Source organism: Varanus komodoensis, unplaced genomic scaffold (assembly GCF_004798865.1).
Source record: "Varanus komodoensis strain SLA01 unplaced genomic scaffold, ASM479886v1 scaffold40, whole genome shotgun sequence".
NCBI lineage: Eukaryota > Metazoa > Chordata > Lepidosauria > Squamata > Varanidae > Varanus > Varanus komodoensis.
In genome coordinates this window covers 939,828-967,167 of record NW_025335942.1, presented here as the reverse complement: position 1 = coordinate 967,167, position 27,340 = coordinate 939,828, and the positions used below count along the sequence as shown (strand labels likewise).

Genomic DNA, 27,340 nt, shown 5'->3' with positions numbered 1-27,340 from the left:
AAAGGAGCACCAGCAGAGTGGTATGTGCAATTACTTCAGAAATCCTCAGTGCACATGGTCTTTCATGATGGGTTCATGAGCTCACACAGCTGCTCCCGTTGCAATGATCAAGCAGAGGGCAGACTGTTTTCCCGCAGAAATTTCCCCATTAGCCGAAGAAGGGAGATCAAAGACATCCTTACCATATCGGCTTTTTCATTGGCAACCTGGAGTTCCTTTTCCTTGGCTTCCAGCTCTCTGCTCAAAGCCGCCACTGACTCAGATGCCTCTTTCAGCTTCTCCAACCCGGTCTTCATCCTGCAGTTTAACATGTAGAATAATCCATTTTTCTGAAGTCCCAACAGGGTCATAATCCCCCCCCCCCCGCTCCCAAAGCAGACCAGGGGTGCTGGGAGATGTCACCATCAAATGCCAGTTCTGACATTTTGAAAGCAACCATTCCTAAGCTTTGTTTTTCTTTGATCTAAAGAGTTCTTTCAAAAATCCTGGGGGGGGGGGAACAGGGATGGGGAAGATGAGTCTGCAGAAAATGCAAACATTGTTTCTTCGACTGAGTGCAGCCTCACCATGCCAGCCACCTGCTTGCACAAGGAGGTAAGAGCGACTGTGCCCAAACAGACAATCGTTTGGATATGCCAGGTGCGGAGGGTCAATTTCAGCCAGAGGCAATGGCATCTGTGTGCCAACAGGGGGCAAGTGGTGAAGCTCTACTGGTGAGCACCTCCTCACATGCACACCCCTCCCTGGCTCAATGGACTGGCACAGGTCATTTTCATTCCCATCATAGCGTACTGGCTGAAGCCTCCCCACACAGCACACCATGAAGGATATGAACATGGGTCCCACGATTGCCTGGCAACAGTGAAACATGCATTGGTAACTTCCTGATTAGACTTCTGTAACGCGTTCTACGTGGGGCTGCCCTTGAAGACGGTCCGGATACTTCAATTAGTGCAAAACAGAGCTGCCAGGTTGCTGACGGGGACTGGGCATTGTTCTCATATAACCCCAGTCCTCCGTCAGCTTCGCTGGCTTCCCATTGAAGTCCGGGCCCAATTCAAGGTGTTGGTTATCACCTACAAAGCCCTCAACAGCTTGGGTCCTGGTTACCTAAAGGAGCGCTTGTGTCCATATATGCCCTCCCGCCCCTTGAGATCAGCTGCAGAGGCCCTTCTCCGGGAACCCTCCGTGAAAGATATTAGGAGGCAAAGTACCCGGAGGAGGGCCTTCTCTGCGGAGGTGCCCTGCCTATGAAATGCACTCCCCAGAGAGGTCCGCCTGGCGCCATCATTATTTGTTTTTCAGCACCAGGCCAAGACCTTTTTATTTAAAAGTTATTTTAATTGTTAATTATTGATTGTATTTATTGGGTTTTTATACATGTGCCGAGATGTTTCCAGATTTTTAAGGTTAATTATATTATTGTTTATTTATTTTGTAAGCTGCCCCAAGGCTTTTTGTGATTGGGGCGGCATAGAAATGTTCTAAACAAATAAAATAAAATAAAATAAAATAAAATAAAATAAAATAAAATAAAATGGGTCCCCCTCCAATCTTTAACTGACCTATGATGGTCCACTGAGATGCAGAGAAGATCTGATTCAGCTCCTAGCTTAGCCACTGGCTCAAGGGGTGCACCTTGAGGCCACCTTTCCTCCAGGAACTCCTCTAATGGGGCATGGCTTGCAGGGAGAAGGCATGGCCTCATCTGAAGGAGGCCAAAGCAGGAGGACTGGAGGGCCAAACCACTCAGCAAGCCACCCAGAGATTATCCACCACCAAAATCGTTCATCTACAGAGCAGGCAGAGTAATGCCCAGTCACTCATATCTCGTATAAGTGTGAACAATGTACCTGTTGGCCAAAGTCTGCACCTCAGCATGTTTTTCTTTGTATATAGCTTTATACCCCTGAATAAAGGACAAGTAAGACTTGGGGGTCACATGTGTTGAGCGGCGATATCTCTGGAAATATTCGACACATTTCTCAGCCACTCCATCCTGGAAGGAACCCATGCACTGCACCATCTCATTTTTTATCTCATCAGTGCAATCAACTTTATAGGCAGACAAAAAATGTCGAGAGACTACAACGAGAAGAGAATTTAACATGATTAGTGTTAAGGGCCTGATATGTTGAACACAGAAGATGCATTTCCACGAACTTGAGTGCTTCCACACAATGTGGGTTCATCATCCTTTAGGTCAAGGGACTTATGAGCCAAAGTCCAAATTATGATGGGAGGGGGAGAAAGGGAACCCACCCAATTGCTCCTGTTCAGATCGAGAAGCTATCCTGAGCATCTCTCCAAGACAGAGGAACTCTCCTTTCTTCTCAACAACCAATCCCCCATCTCTTGACAACCTGTCCTGATATTCTTGTTTGACAGACATGTCCCAACTCTGTGATTTCTCATGAGCCACCCATCCTTGGGTGCACAGCTCTGCTTCAGGAACACTTTGCCCCCAGTGGTTGCACACTGATGACTATCTCCTTGACCATCAGAGCTTTTTTAGCCCAGAGGCAACCATACGGCTCTCCAAATAACTGAAAGCCAGGCCAGGCTAATTCAGGATGTTGAATAAGTGACCTTAAATATCTAATACCTGTTTGGGCTCCCCAGACTTTATTTTACACGTTATTATTCCTGTCTTTTTCAAATTTGTGTGTCAGAGGGCTCTCTATCATCCCAGAAGTGAGACTTGCCTTTTTTCACTGCTGGGTAATCCTGCTTTTGTAATTATTGGCTAGTTATGCTAGTACTTGTGTCTTCGTGGGATTAAGAACTCTTGGGCAGAGAGAACATGTGAGTGGGTCTTATCTATTTTCAGAATCTTCAGCTCTCACAAGGCATTCATTTTAAGGAAAAGATCCAATTATGAAACAGGTTTTATGTATGCTTTCTCTTTCACTAACATTTCACATGTGCACTGACAAAACTCTCTGGCACTTTAATATATATAATATAATATATATAATATATATAATATTATATATATATATATATAATATATATTGAATATATCACAGAGAGCCCAAGTGAAATGCAAGGAACATACTGCTTGCCTTGTAAATGTGTGTTTGTAGTAAAGATGAAATCAGTAGCTTATGCATTCATAGGAATTCCTCAACCTCTTAAAAGTTTGAGGCACAACTTTATGTCAAAAACTAATAAATATAGATGTCAAAGGCAGTGCAGACTCATTTGCAGGAAGAAAACATGATCTGAAGCAAGCTTGTTTCACTGTATGTGCAGTCCTTGTTATGTTGAAGCCATGAGCAATGTTTCCACTTTTGTAAACAACTAGAAGAACAAAGGACCTCAACTCACCTGCAACAAGAGCATCTTTAGGCCAACGACTGAACCAATCTATAGTACAACCTGAAATAAGGGCAGGGAATTTCAAAGCTCGGTTTCGGAATTTTTCACCCACTGGCGAAAAGCAGAGAACTACATGAAGGTTCTGATGGACTCTACTCATGAAATAATCGTATAAATTCTCAGTGGTTGGAGGCCGACGTGGATGCTCCTTCTTCATAACTGGTATGAGATCACCAGTAATGTCATCTATTTCATCACGGGCAAACAAGTTTGAGACCTTGGTGGGGGAGGGGTTAAAGAAAAGGTGAGCTGATATATCTCAGGTACAACCAACCATCAAAAGATTACAGGGGAGATCCTACGCAGGTTTAGATGGGGGGGGGGACCCCATCCTGCATCGCCCATGCTGTCTGGGAAACACTGGAAGTCGTATGACTTTTTTCTGTCTAGGCTTTTCTCCTAAATAATTCTTATTTAATTCTCTGCTTCCTAATGGATTGACTACCACTGTTCATTTATATAATGCATACATTATCCCCAAAGACAACAGAACCATCCTTTTGAGATAGTGAAGGTGCTGACATTGTTCGTTTTCCTTTTCATTCCACCGTATGTTAACATGATAGAACTGGCATATCTTTTTAAAAAGCACCTGTGTTTCCAATATCTCCAGCACATACATGTTTGCCCTCACTGCATCCCACCCAATGAGGCTTACTTCCAAGTCAGTATGCATAGGATTAAAATTAGATCAGCTAAAGTTATAGGACTTGATCCTTGGCAGAGTTACTTTTCCCTGGGCCTGATTTCCTAACAAGTGTGCTTGAGAATGCAGCCTTAATGGCTTGATCCAATATTAAATGCTTCTTTTCCTCAATTTAAATCAAGTGCTCAGTCTGCTATTGGCTAAAAGCATTCACTCATTGGTTCCCTCTCCCTGCTGTTTGGACACTCAAGGGGCAGGAAGGGGTGAAAAATAGAAAGCCAGAAGGAGGAAAGACAATTCCTGCCTCGCCTGATGACAGGACATTGTTCATGTACTCCAAGAAGGCCTCATCTTTTATCTCATTGTCTGTAAAAATGAAGGTGATCCCTTTTCCTTGTTGCCCTGCAGTCCTATACAGATGCTTCAGGTCTTCCATCAAGTTGGAGGTGTTGTAAGACCTAGAAAAAAGCAAGAACAAGGCAGTCAGAAATGACTGGCACTCCCTTTGGCTAAGAAAACTCTGCCACAAAATCATTTTTAAGTTTTCTTTGCCTAGGCCATTCCAAAGTGCAATTTTTTTTAATGGCCACAAGAGTTAAAAATCACACTCTTATGCAAGGCTACTCAGAAGTGAATCCCATGCACATTCACGCTTCAGTAAGGGCAAATAGAACTGAAGCTTTGCCCAGAAAATCTAAACAAGCCTACCCAAAAAGCAATCCCATCGGCCACAGCTTTGAACTTGCAAGAGCTGGAATGTCATGGACAGGGCATTTTGAAGATCTTTTATTCATTTGCAGACTTGTTTTTTTTTTTTTTTAACATTCACCCATCTTTGGAGAGGCAAGCAAGTTTTTACGAGAACTGAGCTAAAAGCTTGTGTAGACCTATTTGCAAGATAGCATTAGGTGTATTCCTAAACGGTACTCTTGTGCTTATATATAATATACATGGCTGTCCAAGGTATTTTAGCAGTCCTTTGGTGTCCTGCTTAACCTGGAAGAGGAGGAGAGCAAAGATTAAGAGTTCCTCTTCTGCATGAGGACTTCTAGAGCACAGTTCAGGATGGGCAATTCATGGCCCTCCAGATGTGGACTGGCAGTCCCACGATTTCTCACCATGGATGATGCTTGCTAGGCATGAGGGAAGATGTCTGCCAGAACATCTGGCAGGCCACAAGTTGCCCACTCCTGAGTTAGGCACAAACTTAGACTAACGAGGCTGTAACAGTGCTCCCGCTCTGGCAAGAGACGTACTTGGCACAGTCTGAATTTACCACCCACTGTAAGTCTTGACAATACTTCACACTGTGGAGCACTTGGGGAAAGAAAGCTTTGGAACACAACCACTGCAGAAAGGGCTTTTTCATAACCGCCATTATATTTCAAGCTGCCTACCTTGTTAACGTGATCTGGAATATATCATAGCCGGCTATGAATGATGCCAATTTAGTCAAACTCTGCTTTCCGGACCCACCAACTCCAACGAGCAGTGCATTTCCACGGGGTGTGCGGATCACACGGGAGATCTGCACAACACAGTAACTCTTTTGTGAGGCATGCAATGGCTTGAGGCAGTGTAGAGAAAAATCACCGGAAGACTATTGTATATTGAGGAGTTAGGGTAGTGTGACACAATTGCCTTCTATTCCTACCTTCAATGTCTTTCTAAGCTGCTTGCTGACCTTGGAACCATCCTTATCATTGTGAGAGCTGCAGACAGCAGATGCAGCTAATGAACTGTTTTGAATAGCACGTAGTTTTCTACAGCACGTAACACTCTAAGATTTGGGATAGAGTGGCTAATGCCCAGGCGAGCTCTGGTGTGAGATCTAGCTGAGCGAGGAAGGTGCTGCACATACCAGCCAAAATTAGGGCTTTTTCCTTGCCGCTTGTGAAATGGGGCTCCCGACGGCTGATAGAGGAAAGCCAGCTTATTCTGGTATAGTATTTCCTTTTTCCAGGTTATTATGTCTGTTTACATTATTGTTCCTGGTTTAGAATAACATCTCTAGACTTTAACACCCCCTGTGTGCTCATTGCTTCTGGATCCAAAAGAACCTCTTGCCTTTGGCAAAACAGGCAGAGCAGTAAACGGAGATGAAAACATGGCATTTGCACAGGAACAAAACTAAAGACCTTTTTATTTAAACAATTATTTTAACAACTTTGAATATTATCTATAGGTTTTAATTTTACAGCCAGGGTGAATCCGGATTTTATGTGCACTATTTATATCTATATAGTTGTTTATTTATTGCATGGAAGCCGTCCCAAGGCTCATGCGAATGGGACAGCATACAAAAATTCTAAATAAATAAATAAGACAAAAAGTTGGGAAGGTGTTTTCGACATTCTATGGAGTCCTTTCTTCATTAATTTTCGAGGCAGAGGGTGAAGTGCATTGAGAAGGAATGAGAAAGCATAGCATCCCACTAGCAAAAGTGCCAAGAGTGGCAGGGCTTTTGCCCAAAGCTCTCTAATCATTCCCAACATCCCTGCCAGGTTCAGGGAAACCAGCTAGTCCGCATGGGCATTTCCATGGTTGCTTTTCTCCCCCGTGCAGACCGAGGTGAAGGCCTTCCAACTTTGATGCTAATAGCTGAGGCTGGCCTTGTATGCAAAAGAAGAATATCACAGAAGCTGTTAACAAAAGCAAAAAGCAAAGTCAAAATGCTGGCCATTAGGGAAATGGGGATTCATGCTCAGGAGCTGATTCCAAACTGCATACCTCTCCTCAGGTCCAAAGCATGTGGAAAGAGCACACCACAGCTTCAAGGTGGGTGGGCACTCCTGTTTCAGGGCCAATAGCCTGGAATAGCCAAGACTTCTCAGCTGCTCTGTCCTCATAACCTGACATGGTATCAGATTAATGACATTTGGTCTGCCAGCTTCCCCTTTACGATGCTCGCTAAATTTCCCCTAGAATTTGAAACTGTCTGATTCTCAGGGACTGCCTGGCTCATCTCTGAAGCCATTGTCCTTGTCAGTTTAGTTGGGATTCTGGCCCCTCCTCTTCACCTGATTCATGAGCTTTGAAGGGTCTTTTATAGGAGTGGGCCTAGTCCCTACCAATATCGACAAAGCTAAAACTAGCCATGAATTCTCAGGGTGGCGTATTTGTGGGAATAACACCCTGCAAAGACCATGCTGGGTGATCCTCCCTGGTGGAATGCTGTGTCATACAGACCAAGGAAGCATCACGTTCAAATGTTTGTACTCATACTTCCATTCCGACAGAAACCTACAAGTTAATTTTTAAAAGTTCCCCCCCAAAACATGTATTAAAATTCTGACACATAGTTGGGCCGCACAACTGGCATTGCCCTGCAACCACAAGGCAGGTTTTAAGCCCAAAAGCAGGTCATTGTGTGTCTGCTGCAGGGCATCTGAGTGAGACCTGGGTGGCACAGTATGTGAGCATGGGAAGAGTTCCAGTGAAGCGACAAGGAACCCTGCCTACAGTCCCCTTTCGTCTGCTGCGCAAACAATGAAATAGGCACCTTTGCATCAGTTCTGTTCCTTATGCCATCCAATGCTAATAGTTCACCAGCCCTCAAAACTTTGTGCTAATGGGTACAACTTTGTGTGCAAGAAGAAGCTGGCACTTGCTAATACAACCCAAACAACTTACTGAAACTACCACTTCTGCAAGCAAAGAAGTCTGTGGAGCTGCTTCCACAAACTCCATAAGCAGTATTTTCTGCTAGATTTCTTCCTGGCAGGTAGACCAGGCATCTACCTGCCGGTTACAACCTTCTGCATTTCATATCCAAGAACTATAGGCACAAAGAATTGGGATGCTAGCAGCACCTCCTGGAGCATTTTAGATACTGCAGTCTAATCAAGGCTTCATCCAGAAAGGTCTAGCTTTTTCACGAGTTCCACTTTCAGCCTCATCACTGATACATATATAAAATTGAAACATATATGCAAACCTAGTTCAGCTCACTTGAAAAGATTCAGACTAAAGAATTCCCAATCTAAAGCAATTCCCTTTGTCCACTAGTACCTTTACTAAATGAATCATGGCATCTTCAAAAAACACCAAATCCATTCCTGTCCCACGGATGCTCTCATTGTAGATTTGCAAGAACATGTTCAAACGGTCCTTCAGGAGATCAAAAGATTCAGAGGGCTCATATACTTTTGGCATGTCAGCTTCGGCTTCCTGCGGCTCTTCTCCTGTGACAAGAAATGTCTGCTCAGTCATTCTTCCAATTAGGTGCAAGGGCTGATCTTTTTGCATCGGTTCGCTTTTGTATATCTTCTAACAGAAAGGTCTTCTCCTGCCCTGAGGTATGGAGACAGACACTGCTAGTCCAAATGGAAATGATAATTTCACACTGATGAAGGGAAATGTGATAGCAATGATAACAGTGGTAACTACAGTGCCAGGATGGGGGAGTTTGTCCTTTGAGGGCTGCATTTCCCTAGAGATGACCATTTGGGAGCTGCAAGGCAGAAGAAGGCAGTCAGGAGATGGAAGGATCTCTTTGGTCAGAGAGCTCAACTGGGTGTTTGCGGAAGGCTTTTGAAATTAGGCAGCAGCTACATGTGGACCTGAGCCCAGAGGCCACCCACCTGAGCTGCAGAACAGCCTTCCCCAACCTGGGAGTCAGACCAGATGGCCCAGGAGACCCCTTCTGACTCACTCTGTTTCTATGGTGCCTTCCAGATGATTTGGATTTCAGTTCCCATCAGTTCCCATCTAGCATGGCTAATTCTAAAGACAGTCATTCAAAACAGTTGAAGGCCACCAGATCTACTAGACTGCTCCATGCAAAATTCAAGAGGTTAATACAACTAATTAGCATGGAAAGTATATTCAATACATGCAAATAATAATCTCCACTGTTACTGGCACAGCACGGCTAAACCTGAGCTTTAAGAATCTGCTTGAATTTTCATTACTGTTAACAGTGTTTCAAGGAGCTTTTGTTGCGTCACGGCTATTTTGTTCTACTACCTTGCTGGGAAAATTACACGTCTAATTTGTGGCTTAAATCGGATGTCTTACAAGTGGACTTCCCCATCCTGTCCTTTTCTCAGAAGCCTCCCAAACACATGTGCACACATCAAACTGCGCTAAAGGACCCCACAATGCTCTGGAGAAGGCGGTGCTTAACAAGGAAGGGCAAATCCCTTCCATGGTTCTGCCGGCCAAGGCGCATCACTAGATCCAAGTTGGTGTTTGCAGCAATTTATTAACTGAAAAATAGCAAATACTTTGCATCATTTAGGATTAATTAAACCTCTTCTGGGTGTTTGCACTTCAACTGTAATATCAGAATTGTTTATTTCAACTTTTTATAGCTACCATTATACATTTGTTAATACTGCATTTTTCATAATTTTGGTTATTTAATTACTTCTATAAAATATTAATCTAAACTTGGGGCATCATATTATTATTAGTTTAAACAACCATCAAACAGAATAAAAGATGATTGAAGATTTCATAAAACTTAAAACAAACAAGCCCAGGCAGTCTGGAAGGATTTCAAATTGAACTTAAGTATGTATAAAAATTGTGTTTCATTTTGATTTTTATGAGAATTTACCCATCTATCAGATCCAACACCCCATCCGCCCACCTTTCTGCTCAAACACAGATTTGGACAAAATCTTCAGTCAAACTCTCCGCATTCCTAAACATGCAATGTGATCCATAGACCAAAACAAATGTAACATTTTGCATCCATTTGAAAATGCAATGAAAGAATTCATACTTTTGAAAAATGTGTACAATTGATTGGAGAGCTATACATTTCAAAGATATGCAGAACTGATGAATACGTTTAGAAAATATGCACAAATATGCATGAATTTTCACATAAAAAGTGGGGGGATCTTAAAATCTGATACAGAATCTAGGCAGAACAAGCTTTGAGACAGAATTTGGAGAACTTCATGAGTATGAGCCCGTACTTTGCTGAATCCCACTTCCCAAGTTGAATTATTGTTTTTGTACATGCAAGTCATGCCCTTGATGTTCACTTCAACTTGGAAGAATGAGCCGGTTCACTTCTAGTTCAACTGCTCCTCAATTTTACAGCATCAGCAACTCCACATACTACGATTTGCTGGAGTTTTGGAGCAATTTTGAGCAGCACAAATACTGAAGAAAGGATAATGGCTTTTTCCAGACATACTCTCTAAGTTCAAAGAGAACATCTCTTTGTTCTATATACTATGCATTGTTTGCATGTTAAAGCTTACTACATAACGTCATTTATATAAAAGCAGAACCTGATTTGTCATAAACAGTCGATGGAAATGAATCCTATAATCAGTTGCTTTTGATGCATGCAAAAAAGCACTAATGTTACTGTTAATTGAACGTATTAAGTTCATCTCAGAAGCTGAATCGAACATTTCATGCTATTATTTAAAGCAGCTTATAAACATTTTACAGCATAAAATTATGCAAACAAATGTGTTCTGATTTTATTTCTGCACAGGAAAGGCTTTTTAAAAATGCCATTCAAGGAATACTTCAAACTTGTAAGGTTTGGTGTAATATTTTAAATTCATTGTGACAAATGTATTGAACAGTTACCTTTCCCTATATGAGGAAAGCTCATTAGGAAACTGAAGTATTTACATTTGCTAAACCGTCAATCAGTGCTTAATTGCAGCCTGGACAGCCTGCAGTTTCAGCTAACAAGATGAAGGTTTTTTCAGCCAAGCATGGGACGTGCTTAAGTTATTTTGTGTTAAACTACAGTTGTTTTAAAGCAGCAACAACAAAAAATGGCCACTATCTTGTGAACACTTTGACATGCTCAGAGGCACTGGTTTCTATGGAACTAAACATGCACAGCTGGGTACACAGCACAAGCCCTTAAAAGACCAATCTGTGGTTTCTAGCTAACTCAGGCGTCTGTAAGCTTACCTTTTATAGATCTGTCCTTCTCCAGACCTAGTTTGAAATAAAATGGTTTTCCTTTTTAGGAAAGCAGGGTGGGAAACACAGTCTTTTCCCCTGCTGAGGACTTTTTGCGGTTCTTTCACTGAATTGGTTCTACAGCTGTTGAGAACTATCAGGAAACACCCATTCTAGTGCAGAATTTTAGCAGGAAGATTATACTGGAGCAGGAAATGCACGGCTCAAGCTTATGCATGTTGGCTTAGAAGGCAATTCCACTGAGTTCTGCTGGGTGCTACTTCCAAGTAAGCGCACAGCGAATTAGACTGAAATCCCAAACACACTTAGGTGGTACGTATCACTGAATCCACATGGACTCAATTCTCTGTAAATGTTCCTTCTCACACTTAGACAATTAGCAGTCATTTAAATCCCCCACCAAAGCTTCCTGAAGTTACAGACAGTTCACAGAAAGGAATGCTGCAAAAATTTGCCATTACTTTCACCATGCTTTCCAATTCTATAGACTACATTCCTACGAATTATCAGCCGTGATTTTGAACTTTGCTCTTTTTGCACTCTGATTCCAATATTCAAGTAAAAATACATGAGCATTCAAGCCTGAGCATGCATGTATAATATTCAGTGTTCCTGTCAGTGTAGCAAAGTGCATGAAAAATGTGTGCTTTTGAAAATGTACAAATATGCTTTCATCCATGAAAGAAAAATGCATATATTTCAAAGATATACACAACTGATTGGAAAAGATTGGAAAATATGCAGAAACATATGCCCAGTTTTTCATGGAAGAAGAAAAATGAACGACACTTGCAGACAGGGAATTCTGAGAAGCTCGGAGGACTACAGTGAGCTCGAGCTTGGCTGATTCATTATCTCTGTCTGTCCAAGACGAGAAGTCTGTGTACATGCTGGGGCATCAACTTATGTTCCTGGAAGCAGGAGAGCTGTGGGAAATGAAATGGGTCTAAAATATAGGGAGATCAGATACAAAAGGGGAGGGCAAGTTTCAGATGCTTTCAAGAGTTGTGTAGCACACCAAATTCTCCAGCTCGACTTGCCATTATTCCCTCGCAGAAGAGTTAGGAGTAGCTACACTCCTACACCCATATTCCATTTCAGAGGAGGTTTTGGGGGCAGCAGTCCAGGGAATTTGGGCAGAAACAAAGTCAAAAGGGAAAGGGACAAAAATAGCAGCTTATTTTTACTTAAAGCAATTCTTGCCAGCCTTCCTGCTGGAAAGTAAGCCACAGGAGAGCTGTTGCTAACTTTTAGGGCAGGGGAACTGCACAGAAGCTGGGGAACCATGAAACGTTTGGTGTTTGGGTGATCTCAGCAGGGCCAGAGGGAGGCATCATGGCCTCCTCTGGAACCTTGTGAGCTGGATCAGGCCTGCCTGCAGTTCCACACGCCTGCACGCCTCCATTTCCAAGGACGTCAGAGGAGCCTGTGCCAGATTCTAAGCAGCTCACTTCATACTGGATTAGCAGCTTCTGCTGTACAGGAAGCTACCTGATGCCAAGTCCGTCTAGACTGGTGTTGTCCACACCAGCTGGCAATCGCCTCCAGGGACCTTCCGCAAGCAAGACCTTCCGCTGTGCCATGAGAACTGCAGAGGCTGGGAAGAAGCTTCATGGTACTCCTATGCTCTCTGAAATTCTCTTGCTAGCCTCTTTTAAAGCCTGGGTCCCTTCCTCCCAGAATGGCTGCCACAAAGCACAGATGCCAAGATCAGCCAAGCAATTACTTGCCACTGTCTGCATGCTGTATTTCTGGTCAATGCATGAACATGTGCTTTACTCTTCCTGGGTGATTTCTTACAATGCAGGGGGAAAGAGCTTTAGAATTTCCTTATCATTACTGCACATTCCCTAGCTAAGGCACGGTATACAGTATAACCATACTTTTTTGCTACAATTCTAAATTCACTTACTGGAAAGGAAGTCTTACTGAATACAATAGAAGCTACATGAATATGGTCATTCTCTGCTTCCTCACATCCACCACTCCAGCCTGCCGTCATCCTATTTAATTCTCTTACAGACATTTCCAATCCAAGGGCAATTAGCTTTTCTTAGGTCCCTTGTGTCAACAGATAGTTTCACCTTTAGATGTTTACCTGTAGCTTCAGGGGCATCTCTTAAGAAGTCCACAAAGTAGGTGTCAATTTTGGGATCTACCAGTGCCTTTGCATCACTACCAAATTCCCCTTCAATGAGTTTTGCCAGCGTGAGATCAAACCAATCCACATCCTCGGGGGCTATAAAACGGTCAGCAATAACACGCTTACATTCATGCTTCCATAGTTTTATGAGTACCTGTTCAGAGGTAAACAGAAAGAAAGGGAATGCGAGTGCTGCTTTTTGTTACATTTTGCAACATCCAAACATGCACAGAATTTATTTCTAAGAGAATGTTGGACACACTACAAGAACGTGTTGAGAGGGCTTCATTTCTCCTTTCTGATTTCCAAGATATACAAGACAACAGCACAAATCTCTTATCTCTAAACATGTCTTTCTTTCATGTGGATGCTGACCCGCACCAAACAGAATCCCTTTATGAGAGAGACAACACGTTTCCAGAACCATCAACTGCTTAACCTATCTATCTTCTTCCTGCCTCCTGTTTGTTTCCCTGATCTAATGCTTTGGGCAACTACTTAGATGCCTTCCTCCAAACTGCACAATCCCAGCCAACTGGGAATCTTGCAGGCAGTGTGATGCTTTAACAAAGCCAGTTCCGGCTGATGGCATGTGTGTCTATCAGGGAGGGAGCAGGATGATTACCATGCCACAAGGCTATTCGCCCAATCTGCAAAAGCGTTGAAATGGCGCTTTGTGCAAAGCACGAAGTAGAAATGCACACGGAATACTCACAGGACGTGATCGCACTCCGTTTCGGTGCTGTGTGGCTGATGCTACAGCGATGTGAGCGGAGGGGAGGCACCAGCTCAAGTACTTCAACCCACCGTTGGAAGCGCATTCTGCCCAACCTCCCCGCCACCCAGCACTCCAACTGCTCTGGGCTCTCCTACTTCCTGACACAAGAAGAGGGCAATCCTTGACTTGTGTTAATGCACGAGGAGCATTTCATCTGGAGTAAACTCCTTTTTTAGGTGCAGAACCTTTTTTGAAGGTCACAGTAGTGGTTCTTGTGGTATTTCCAACCATGGTCTAAATTGCTGATTTCAACTTGTAACGCCCAAGGTGGCTTGGGACAAGGGCATTCACAGGGCCACCATTTCCCATCCTTCCCCAGTGACAAGACCAGCCTCTGAGGCCTGGCTCCATGTCCCACGCCCTCAGTGCCAAGGGGAGTGGTAACGAAAGAGAGGGCCTCAGCACCTGTGGCACCCACCCCATGTGCGCCATCCCCACCCAGGGAGCTCTGGCTTGATGGTTTTCATCTCAGCACCAGGTAAGAACCTCCTGTTTCTTTGCTCAGGCCTTTTAGATACTGTAGGAAGGACACTGGAGCTTTAGAGATAGTTCATGGTGTTCTGCTGCCTTCATTTTTATCCTGATTATTTGTGATGTTGTTGCTGCATTTGTAACTTTGTGTTTTATGAAAGCTGGGCTTTCACCAAAGAGCAACTAATAAGGATTTCAGAGAAAGTTTAGTAGCCAAGTTGATGCTGTGGCCAACATAAATTACATGCCATGGGCACAAATGACTTCAGGGAAAGCTGTCACACCAGCTGGTGCTGTTGTGGTTAAGTTCCAGGTTCTTTGTGCTACTGCTACATGAGCAGGAGTGTTGCTTTGGAAGCTGCCCAAATAAACCAAACAGAAGGGCCAAAGATTTTATTTTTTATATTTATTTTTTCAATTTATAGCCTGCCTTTTTCCTACAAAGGGCTCAAGGCAGCTTACATCATTCTCCTCCTCCATCTTATCCCCACAACAACAACCCTGTGAGGTCTGAAAGTCTGCGACTGGCCCAAGGTCACCCAGTTGGCTCCGTGGCTGAGCGGGGACTCGAACCCAGATCATCTGAGTCCCAGTCCCATGTTCTTAACCACTACACCACACTGGCTCTCCATATTAGAAAGAATAGAAAGATTCTGTTCTATTGCATTACAGGTAATGTGTGTTTGCCTCTTTGCTTCATGGGGAGGGGTTACTTGCTTCTGAAAGGGACTGGGAGAAAGAGGGGGTGTCTGCCTTCCCCTGCCAGCTGTTTTTCTCTGAGTCCCTCCTGCAAGTTGGTCTTAACCACACAAGTGTACTGGACCACAATTTACATCTGTTCCAAGATTTCATTTAAACACTTATTAATCTGAACCACAGCATCCAATTTAATGATGTACTGCATTTATGAGTCCGCCTGCACATCTGCCTCCCCTAGCATCATATTGGATGGGCTTTCCTGGAAGAAAGGCAAGATTACCAAGGATCAACAGGTAATACAGTGAACTTTCACAGCATCCAAAACCCCAGACAGTTTCTTGGAGTAACAATAGGGTCTTACATATTGCTTCTGCTTGTATTAGTTAAAGAGACAATTGCCTTGATGCCGCTTTCCCCAGTTGCTCTATAAAGAAGAGCTGCTTTTGCTGTGAGAAATGAAACTGTTTGCCTTATTGAAGGAGCTTTGTTTTCTCCCAGGAAGTGGTTTGGGGAGTGGACTGTGTCTTCTGACAACCTCTTAAAGAGGGAGCAATTTGTATAATACCTTATCTTGTTAGTCAGAACATTGGCTTTCAGCTTACTACAAAGAACATAAAAGGTGCTACGCAATGTCCACCATATAAGGAGTCCTGCAACTAAAAGAGCATCTGAAAGATGATTCTTTGCTTATTTATCTGCATCCACATTGCATCAATTTATATTTGATAAACTATATGTCATCTTTGGTATAAGTGGGTGTTTTTTCCTCCTTCTCTAATCTTAAGTGAGGTAGGTACTTTGGCTGAACCCAACCCTTGGGGTAATACTAGTTGTTACTTAATTGTGTTTATCCTCAGCATGCATTCAAAGTGAAAAATGTTGTTTGTTTGTTCCATTTCTACACTGCCCCGCAGTCGAAGCGCAAATATGAACAGGATTGCACAGATCACGACCCCCACGGCTGATCAATGAGGGCACGGCATGCACTACTTACATTGGGCTCATTGATTACGTCTGAAACGGTATTGAGCATCCCTTGCCAGATCCTGGAAAGGTCTCGAAGATTGAACACATAATGGAATTTGGCTGGCGTCGGCAGCATCTTGACCTTCGTCATTTGCCACAGCCGGCGTGTCAGCGGCACCAGCTTGGCCACGGCTGCTCTCACCTCCTCCACAAAGCCCCTGTGGCTGCAGAAGTGTCCCAGGCCAATCACACCTGAAGAAGCCAAGTGAGACCTCCTGAAACAATCGCGCACCTCAGAGCTTTGCCCCTTCCAACGGCCTGTGCAAACTTAGACAACAAACATGACATAAACCAAGACTGGATTCTTCCAGAAAACACCGCCAGGTCTGTGCATGCTGCAGGCAAGGGAAAAGCTCACATTTCCTGCTCTCATGGACAAGGAGAGTTAAATCCCTGAAACTTGTCGTCAAGGTGAAGACAAACCCCAAGCAACTCGTATGTGTAACGAAAAGGGTGCAATGCAAAACGGTAATGAGTATGAGTAATGCAAAAGGTGTTCCACATTACCAAAAATCTTGTCAATGGAGGAATTAGAAGGCAGGGTGCAGTTAAATACGGAAAACTGCCTCTTCAATCTCTGGGGGATGTCATTGCGTCCCCCACCTGGGTGGATCATGGCAGCCAAGAACTGGATGTCGATGATGTTGGTAAACTCCCCAGGCTTTTCCAGGTTATAAAACCCACTTTGCTCCATCAGCTGCCTAACTATCTCATTGGTGACCTGAAAAAGAATCTCTTGTGATTAAGAAGAAACCCATTAGCCACTCACGTAGATATCATCAGTTCACACAATTTGGAGCAGCCTGATGGGTTTTGATGTACCTGCTGTAGAAACTCTCTTCTCCCCAGATTTCCTAACCCAGAAATCTATCATTGTTTCTCCCTTGAATTTTCAAAACTATCTCCTGTATGCATGCCTTTCATTACTGCAACATAATAATACTTTAAAAGTATGCATTTTATGCTCTACTTTCAGTGGGAGATGTTTCAACATTTGATAACAATCAATTCAGAAAGCCATCTCTAGGGCTCGTTTTTACACAGGCCCCAAATGGAAAAGAGGAACTTTTCTACAAATTCCTCTTTTACTTTATTAAATCCTGTACCATGATCATTAGCCACCAGGTCGACTTAACTTGGAGTCTCAGTTTTTATCCATATGGAGGCTTGGCAGGTTGTGCTTATAAATAACAGCAATTAAGATGTAAATGGATCATGTACTATTTCCAGTCCTGCTGGAAATAGAATTCTACCTCTCCTGTGTATTTACTCCTGCACCTGCCTATGGAATCGCAGGGTAGGCATGGTCCATCGTATCTGGATGGACCCATTGCCAGAACTAATCTCGGAGTTCAGTCTTGTTGATTGTATCGGGATCTGCTTTCCCTTTTCCTCCTTTGGAACTCGTGGAACTGCTACTGCTAACCTAGTCTTCTGGTCATCCCAATTAAATGCAGGCCACATTCTCTGCCAACCCAGAAGGACTCCTGTTGGATGCATTGCTGAAACATTTAGTAAATACACCAAAAGCTGGTTATAATTATCATCCTGATACTAGCCCCTCATTCAAACAGAGCCACTGTATTGTGTTGATCATTCAGCTGACCTGGTCTCCCCACTCATTGATTACAGGCATATTCACATCATCAATGAAGACGGTCATTTTCTTTCCCGCCGGGGGGCCGTATGTTGTGCCCATTCGCTTGTCCACGTAACTTTCTATTGTGCGCTGCAAGTAAAATACTGATGTTTATAAAACAATCTAACCATCTCCCTGGGCTTAATCTGACAGTTGTGTATTTTATGTACCTTCTCCCTGGCACAAAGAAATGTTAAGAAATGTAAAGGTGAGTATAAGCACAAACAATTTACATTTCCATAATTTCCATACAATTTTACAATAATACATAATAGAAAGTCCTAAGTCAACAGTTACATCAGTAAATACCAACATCAGAACTCCCATGGCCAATCAAATATTCCTTACTTGCGCACTTCTGAAAGGTCTTCTCAAGTTTTCGAGAACATTCCCATATTCCACCTACACTGAGAGGGGTGGGAGAGAAAGAGATACTGCCACTGTCCCCGTGAAATGACTGCTGTTTCCTGTACATGCCAAGCCCAGTAAACAAAAATAATCTTAACACAGAAAATCCACAGTAGTGCAAAAATGGCGAGCACACTAGTAGAGTCCCTTGGATGCAGAATGCTGGGTTACGCCATCTGTCCTATGCTCTGTTGGAGTGATGTTGGCAAAGCAGCTCCAGGGGCCAGGTGTGTTACTATTTAATCCTCCTGTTGAGGTCAGTGGGAAGAACATTCCTTGCATTAAGCCTGAGCTTGATGCAAAATTGTACTCTTGACCAGGGCATGACTGCAGTGTGAGCCGATAAAGGATGAAGTGGGAGTGTAGCCCACCCCGTGCCACCTCCGTCCTCAGTCCTCATTTTAGATGTCCTCATGGTGAATGTTCATGAGTGGAGCTGGTACCCTGATGGCAGGGCAATGAGGCAGAGCGGATTTGCTGCTCCAGCTGTGGACTGAGAGGGCTGGTGGACCCTTCACCATTACTGGAAGGGCCCCTGCAGGCATGGTCCCCAGTGCTGCACCAGCCCTGTTCCCCTCCTGTCACAGGCAAGCCGGACTCCTTGGAGAAGCAGCTGCCACCTCCCCAGGCGCTCTCTCTGAAACTGGATTCTGAAGCGAAAGGCAAATGGGATTTCTGGAGAGGCCACCCGCTCACCAATTCGCCTCATCTCTTCCAAGGGAGACTGCAGCCAAGACATTCAAGGATGACAGAGACTTGGAAGGGCAGCAATGAAGGAACCGGAAAAGGTCATCGAGTGTAAGGAAGTTTTACTGGAGACCATGGCCAAAATCATCCACAATACGGTACTATCAATCACAGTGTAAGGGTGTGAAAGGTGGACAGGGAAGAAAACTGAAAAGAAAATGGATGTGTTCGAACTGTGGTGCTGGAGGAGAGCTGTGCACATGCCCTGGACTGACCCGAGGGTCCTAGATCTAGTCAAGCCAGGGCTTTTCCTGGAAGCAAAAATGGCAAAACTGAGGCTGTCCTACTTTGGGCACATCATGAGAAGCAAGACTCCCTGGAGAAGACAGTCATGCCAGGGAAAGCTGAGGCAGAAGACAGAAGGGAAGACCCAATATGAGACGGATTGAACCCATGAGGGAAGCCACAGCCTTGAACCTGAGAGAGTTAAACAAAGCTGTCATGGGCAGGCCATTCTGGAGGGCTTTCTTGCATAGGGTCACCATAAGCTGAAGATGACATGATGGCACGAAGCAACAACACCCTCTCACTTGCAGCCCACCCAATCCCTTGCCCAGAGGACCCTCCCAAGCCAAGTCATCAGGCAGGTCAGATGGCAGTCTGTCGAGAGAGCTTGCTCACCCCAGCTCTCCCCTGGGAGACTCCCCAAAGGAGAGGTGAGGCAGGCCACTTTTCCAGAGAGGCCCTTCAGCCCCAAAGCCAAGCTTTGGAAGATCCTTCCCGAAACAAGGCCTTGTGAGGCGGCCCAAGAGTTTGCCCGGAAGGATGGGTGAGGATCCCATTTGCACTTGCAAATTAGTTGAACATGCCCCATCCACAACCCTGAATGCACCCAGCACCAAAGCAGCATGTTCTCCAAATTTTGAAATACGCATTCACATTGAAAATTGTACACATTTCAGAGGAAAAGCAGTACGGAATGGCATATCTTCCAGAAATGCAATTTTGCATTTTATCCTATGGGGAAAGTTTCACAACTTTGAAAAATACTCTAATTTTTGAGCAATTTTCCTCTGTGAGCTCATTTGATTTGTTTGATTTTTATATTAGCACGAATCCAGCAGTGACTGAAGGTACTCGCAGAAACTGAAGGAACGACGAGCATCAAGTTGATGCTCAGAAAAACAGGCAGTCCCCAGAGCCTACTCACAGTGCTTCTTTTTGTGGAAATACCCTTCAATGTGTGGCATTCAGGCCTGGGCACCTCTCTGAAGGAGTTGGCCATGTGATCCACAGTTTATGCTTCACCACTGTAAAAGAGCTTCTGCTAAATCCTGCAGCCCATAAACCATATGTAATCCTATGTACACTTAGCTAAGTAGACGTTTAAGTGGCTCAAACTGTAAATCAAAGTATAAAAGTATAAAAATCCTTGCAACATCTAGAATAGGGAAAGGCAACTTCATGCCATCAGATGTTTTGGACTACAACTACCATAATTCAAACTATGGGTCTGTGTATATGATAGTCCAAAACATCTGGAAGGCACCAGGTTGCCAGTCCCCATTCTAGATAATGTCTGTCATTGACATAAAGAGCCGTCAAATTCCAGCATTGTTAAAGAGCTGTCAATTTCCAACTTGGTTAAATAGCTGTCAAGTTCCAACTTCTCTACACGCTGTTTCTCCTTCTTCCTTCTGTTGACTTCAACAACCACAGTGAGATGGACTGTCATACGTGAATCTGCTGCACGTTTGCATGTTTTACTGGAGATTGGTGTCTTGCTTAAAGAGGAAGAAACTGAAAGTACTACGCACGTAGGTGTCCAGTTTAGGTCTTCTGTGAATCACCAGTACAGCTTTTCTGACTTCTGTCTAATATACTTCATTGCTCATTCTTCCACAAGTTTTTGACAAGAACTTAACCAGTTGTATTCAGTGGAGTCATCCCAGCAAACAGAAGCCACTCCAGCAACAGAACCAACACAGAGGCAATGCAAATGATCCCCATAACCTCCCCCCCGCATTTGCTCTAAAGATCTGGGAAGTCCCTCGGACTGATCTTCCAGTGATGCCGATGACTGCCAGGAAAAGGAGGAAGGGGGAAAGAATCCCATCAGGCTAGCAGACTTCCAGAAGTACAATACTGGATTTAACCCAATGAGATTCACTTTGTTGAGTCAGGCATGCATTCCAAGAAAGGGACCTTGTTCTCTCCTATAACATGGTACAAACCTTTCAAGAGGCAATTTCAGAATCAGGAGTTAGCTGGAATTGTCTTAAAATGATACGAAGAAGGCCGAAGTGGCATCCTACTGGTTTGCTTCACATGCCAAAGGAACAACATAGCAGGCTATCAGAATATGGACCTCTGCTGTTCAATAACATATTTTTTATTAACCTCCTTCCCCTGGAGTGACAGGGAACCCAAAAGGGCCAGTTCCACTTTCATTTTAGACAAATGTAATTTCTAGCAATACCTGAAACATGAAAGGAGTTGTTGCCGATGAGAAATTCAGACTCTTGGCCATGTGGCTTTCAGGATTATATTTTGACATGTAGCCTTTGATGATGACAGTCTTGGCAGTCCCTTGTTCACCAATTAGCAGCACTGCCTGAAGATGAAAAGAGAATTCAAATGAGTTTGGGGATATGAGAGACAAATAGATTGGCTGAGGCTCAATTCCCCCAAATTCTTCATTTCAAGTAACGAAGTAAAAATGTAACTTTCACAAGGAAGGCGCCATTCCTTGCAGTATTGCTAATTTGGGCTGTGCCCATCCATAAACAAGGCAGAGTTTTATTTTATTTGCTTATTTATTTAAAGTTTTTGTATGCCATCCCTTTGCTATATAGCCTCGGGACGGCTCACACAAATAAATAAATATAATACAAATACAGTTAAAACCTGGAAACACCCCAGCTGGACAATTAAAACATATAAATATTAAACATTGTTAAAATATTGTTTGAATAAAAAGGTCTTAGCCTGGCGCTGAAAGCAAATAACAATGGCGCCAGGCGGACCTCTCTGGGGAGCGCATTCCACAGATGGGGCGCCACTGCAGAGTTGTCACTGGCAGTATTTGCAATGCACTCTACAAAGGGACATTGGGACTGTGGTGGAACCAGGCTGCCACCGATTGGGTGAGCCATTCTGTTATCAAGCATTTCTTTGGCTGTCGAGTGGTCCAGAAATGTTGCAGCTAAATAAACAAGAGGGCTGGCGGGCAGCGATAGGTGGCAAAGTCACAGGCAGTGGTAGATAGAAAAAAGATCCAGCGCTTTGGCCCACAGGACACGAAAATGTTTGCCATCGTGCACATGCTAATTTATATATCCTATAAAATAAGTGTGAATGTGTGCTTGTCTTCAAAGGACTCCTATCTCAGACGGCCACCCCTGTTTGCAAACAGGCCAGGGGAGAGGAGGGGATCAGGAGAAAAAAATGCAACCTCCAATGATGTGGCACCCAGACCTGGCACCTGTACCCTGAACTGGCTGTACAATCAGTACGTCCTGATGAGTGCAGGAAGAATGGAAATATTATTTCTTGCTTTAATCAACTTTAGGCAGTCTAAGCTGATTTCAAGCACATCAGGAGCTCTTAACTTTCAAGGGCGAGCTGCTTCTTCTTGAAAGAGAATCACCGTCGTGCAAAGGGCATCGTATGCCAGCTAGTGCGCCACAAAACTTGCTTTAGAGCTACAAATGTGGCATTAACCTTCAGCCTAACCTACTTCACAAACTTACTGTAGGGCTAATTGGCAGCATTACAGCAATAGCAGTCGCAGCTCTGCAATGAAACTGCCTGACCTTCTTGACCCCCTCCCTCCCCAAAGGGATGTTGCAAACGTCTCGACATAAAATATTACCTTCCCTTGCTTTGCAATTGTTTGGATAAGAAAGTCTGTCCTCACATTGTCAACATTTGGCACCAAGATAGAGCCATATTCCGGAATGCAGTTTGTGGGGTACACATATTCTCCAATGCAAGTATTCCAGTGCACCCATTTGCCTAGACAGAAGAAGAAAACAGATGTAATGGTTTCACAAACACCCGGGCCTTATCCCCGGGTTTAAAATGTCACCAAATTGCATAAGCAGAAAATGGGGCTGCATGGGAACCCCAGTGTCATATGCATTATGTAGGTCTCCCCGTGGCATTCACAGGTATGGTGCAAACATCTGTGCAAGGCAGGCCTACAAACACATATAGGCCACCTATGTAATCCAGGCAAACACGGGGGGTGGGGGGGGGGCAGAAATACAACAAGCGGGAAGATGTCCATGTGATTAGGTAAGTGAAATTTTGAATTGCACTTCAGCAGAACGGGGATGAAGAACTGTAGCAGAACTAAGGCAAGGCTTCTTTTTTCTGCTTGAATAAAACAACAACCTTCAATCAAATGAAAACAAAAGCACCTTGAACCCAGTAAGAACCATGTGAGCCACCTGGGTTCCTGTGGGGAGAAAGGAAGGATGGCAAGGTAATAAAATAATGATAGTGATAATAGTAATAACAACAATAACTGCTTTATCATTAAGGGCAGTTTAGTAACATTACTAAATTATATAGTTGGGTAATATCACCACACCCAAACTTCAGCAACAGATATCGGCTGCCCAGAGAGCATGCTGCTAATGGGCCGCTTTAAACAAATTTAATAAATAAATTTAATAACAACAATAAACTCTCCTCATCCTATAGCAACCATGAATATATAATACTACGTGTTTATCATGGCATGTATTTAAATGCATATATTGCATTTTGCTTATTTATTACACAAGAAAACAGCGATGTTCTGAAATGATTTTTGACCACTTTTCCTATTTCAGTAAGCAAAACTGAAACTTCAAGGGCAAGCCATGGCTGATGACTTAGCCAGGTTGGGTAGCCTACAGGTGTGACAGGCATTCGTGAGCCAGAAAGACAAAGGGGAATAGCCCAGCTTAGAAAAAGAGGGTGGCAACAGACATCTTAAGAGTGACAGAAGAGAGGATGGCAAGGGTAAATGAACACAGCAGCGATGCTTCAAGTGCTGAAGCGCCACCGGCAAAGGATGTGCCGTGGTCACCCATGAGCAAAATGCCACCAGAGATCTCCTGCAACAGGATGTGACCTCCCGCAAGGTTTAGCCATCAGAAGGCTGCCTTGCTCCTTCTCCTGCTTTTAAAGCAGGCCACAATGTGTGCATATTGTATTGTAAGCCATCCCGAGATGCCGAGGCATGTGAGGAGGCATATAAAAGTTTTAGATAGATAGATAGATAGATAGATAGATAGATAGATAGATAGATAGATAGATAGATAGATTGATAGATAGATGATAGATAGATAGATAGATGATAGATAGATTTTTTAGCATGTGTGTATGTTGCATAATTCCAGTTGCGAACTCTGCATGTGGAAAAACACAAAACTGACTTGCTCTGCTTTCAGTTTTCAAGTCAACAAGGCATCAAAATTTTGCCCAGTGGGTTGAGTTTCTTGGTGTTGCCCATGTCTACTCATGCTTCTCTTTTGAAGATGGCAACCTATCAAAGAGAGTAAAGTTTCAGTAGTTCACTAACCATCATTGGTAACATAGTAGTCAAACATTGTGTCTTCACTTCCTTCTGGAATATTAGGAAGATCAAGTTTTATCGTTTCGTGACTACGAAGCCAGTGTTCCAGCTTGCAACGGTCTTCCAATTCCAGCAGTGCCCCGATGCTCCACATCAAGGAGAAGATGTACAGTCTTTCCAGGAACTCTGCTGTAATTTCTCCTCCCTGCTCCTGAATAATACAAGGAAATTTATTTTTAGTCATTTAGCCACTGAGGACCTCAAACATTGGACAGCCTTTTGGGGGAATATGTCACTCAAATTCATCCACACCTCGTAGGGAAAGCCAGAACCTTGGGTGTTCTAAGGACAAGCATTACTCTATAGATAGTTTGTGACAGAAATTCCAGTCTTTTTTATCTTAAGATGCTTTTATCTGATCAATCTGATTTTATTTCTTTGACCTCAGCCAAGCACTGTTCAATAGTGGAGCCCTCTGTAGAATTAATTCTAAATGTTGTTATATTTTTTAGAATAAATGTATTTTTCCTTGCCTTAACTAACTTTAATTTTAGAATAACTTTATTTTTCTTATCTTCACTAACTATAATTTGGTGTTTTATTTGCTGGTCAATGACCGAATAAAAAACTGATTGATTGTGACAGAAATTACAGAAGGTGTCATTTGACTTAGAATAATCCAAAATCAGAAAGATATTTTCATTGATCTCTATTAATAGAATAGTTTCACCCACTGTGGAGTGTAGGCTTTCAGTCCCCTGCCTGGGGTGGACATCATAACAGATTGTCATCAGAACTAGGTCAACTTAGGTATCATTTGAAACCACTCATGATACTAAAGAGAATTGTACCTTTTTAGAACTTTCACTGGATCGATACCACTAGAATAATTAAATTTGGATATGGATAGAAGCATTTCTTTCCAGAATAGCCCTTTTTAGTTAAGTTCTGCATGCCCTGGATAAATTATATCTTTGTGGCATGTTTTATTTGACTATTAGGCCGTTAGAGTTAAATATTTAACTTCTTCACAGGCTGGTGTATTCTGAGCCCTGTCAAGGAATGCTAAATCTGTCACAGAGCTGTGACAGCCTTTTACCACTGTCACCCAAAGAGAAATCTTGGTGCGGCCCCTTCCTGAAAGAAGGAACTCTTGGATGGAGGACTTGGCAGGAGCACCAGGTTGGCAACTGATGTACATCAGCCAGCAAAGCAACAAAGATGCAGCGGCCAAGAAAACCAAAATATGCAACAGCCAACAAAGCAACCAATCTGTAGTTATCTCTGCAATACTCCCCGTCCTCTCCCTTTTCCCCTTACATGTGATCAAAAAGGAAAAGCATTAAGCAGTACAATCAAATGGATCCACTATACCTGTCCCCTTTTAAGATGCATATAAACCTGGGAGGACCAACTGAAATCGCGTGTGCTTCCTAATCAGTTCTGCAGTTAATCCAGCGATCTTGTGCAACGACTGGGCACCTGCCATCCTCGGACCACAGCCTGGTCCAAGCAGAGAGGAGCAAATGCAGCACAGACACGGAGCACTGAGGCAATCGGTTCAGGATCAGGGCCTGAGCGGGAGCTGGTGGCAGGGATGACTGATGAGAAAATGCCTTCATCCCATCAGACACACCTCTCGCCTAGTGAGCAAAGGGCCTTTCTAATGATCAGCCGGCACATTCTCGGCAAAACTCTTACGATTTCCTCTGCTCAAGGAAAGATGCCCTGACACACCACTCCAGTTGACACCAGAGTCATTCCAATTCAGTACCTCAGAGGTGAGGAATGCATGCCCCTTCAGCTATGGATGGATTGCAACTCCCATCCTCCCAAACCAGTGGAGTTAGATGCAAGGGGAAACCCAAGAACTGGAGGGCCATGCATTTCACTTCCTTGCCCTGGAGTTACTTAAACAAATGGCATCACCATTTTTCATCTCAAACTGCCCATGGGATGTGATTTTATTTATTTCTAGAATTTACATCCCACCTTTAATTTTTTTTTATTATTTTTGCTCCTTTATGTACCCCAACTGGATATGATCAAATAAATGTAGAAAATAACATTACCAGAACATTTCTAGTAAGGCCGAGGTGGACTGTCACATGCTTTAGCCTGTCATCACTCACCATTGGCTATGCTTGCTGAGGCAGATGGGAGTTGTAGGCTACAAGATCTGGAGAGCCATGAGTGGCCCACTACTATAGCAAAGCATGGTATTTTCTTGGAATGGTCCACAAAAACATCACCTGAAGCTGAATCTCATGTGTATGGACATCTGGGCCTGCCTTATGAAGAACTAGATTGCTGGTCCAGTTAGCCCAGCCTTGCCTACTCTTACAGGTAGTGGCTCTCCAGGACATCAAGCAGAGGACTTTTCCAGCACCTTTTAACGAGGAAAGCATGGGATCCGAACTTCAGACCTTCTTCTGCATGCAAGAAGAAGGTTCCACCATCGAGCTGGGCCCCTCAAGAGATCCCCTAAGGATCTATTTGAATATTTCGCATTGGCTCATCCAGATAAGACCATGACTCCAGAAAGAGGATTTGGCAAAAACGATTTTTCAACAGCACGAAAGCGGTTTACCTTGCAAGGAATCAGGCCTTGCAGCATATTGATGCTCTGCATTATCACAAAGGCCTCCAGCACTTCCATCTTGTATTCTAAGGACTGGATGCTGAACCTATACAGGTCTGGGAACGATGCCACGTACAGCTGGCGCAAAATCTCAGCTTCCTGCGCAGAACGTTTCTTCAGGAAGCCCTGTTATAAAAGAGACATAATAACCACAGCTCTTCTAGAAAAGGAACAGATTTTCCGGTATCTGCTTAAAACTAGATCTTTACTGCCTGTTTTCTAATATTAATTTTTCTTTTCTTTCTCTACTGCCCAATAGCCAAAGCTCTCTGGCTGGTCAACAGCACATAAAATACAATATAAAATACAAACAGCAATAAAAACAGCATTAAAAGGTTGCCAT

General features: G+C 43.5%; 1 protein-coding gene across 1 annotated transcript in view; it reads right to left on the bottom strand.

The window, feature by feature from the left end:
• Positions 1-27,340, bottom strand: part of DNAH5 (dynein axonemal heavy chain 5) — a 140,449-nt gene that overhangs the window by 36,034 nt on the left and 77,075 nt on the right. Inside the window, exons 44-57 of the mRNA XM_044442817.1 lie at positions 26,947-27,123; positions 24,363-24,567; positions 22,662-22,804; positions 21,267-21,401; positions 17,660-17,782; positions 16,561-16,774; positions 16,022-16,245; positions 13,035-13,233; positions 8,039-8,211; positions 5,425-5,555; positions 4,332-4,485; positions 3,331-3,598; positions 1,854-2,085; positions 183-297 (exon numbers count right to left, since the gene is read on the bottom strand). Coding sequence (XP_044298752.1) covers positions 183-297; positions 1,854-2,085; positions 3,331-3,598; positions 4,332-4,485; positions 5,425-5,555; positions 8,039-8,211; positions 13,035-13,233; positions 16,022-16,245; positions 16,561-16,774; positions 17,660-17,782; positions 21,267-21,401; positions 22,662-22,804; positions 24,363-24,567; positions 26,947-27,123 — 2,493 coding nt within the window. The remainder of the gene's footprint in view (positions 1-182; positions 298-1,853; positions 2,086-3,330; positions 3,599-4,331; positions 4,486-5,424; positions 5,556-8,038; positions 8,212-13,034; positions 13,234-16,021; positions 16,246-16,560; positions 16,775-17,659; positions 17,783-21,266; positions 21,402-22,661; positions 22,805-24,362; positions 24,568-26,946; positions 27,124-27,340) is intronic.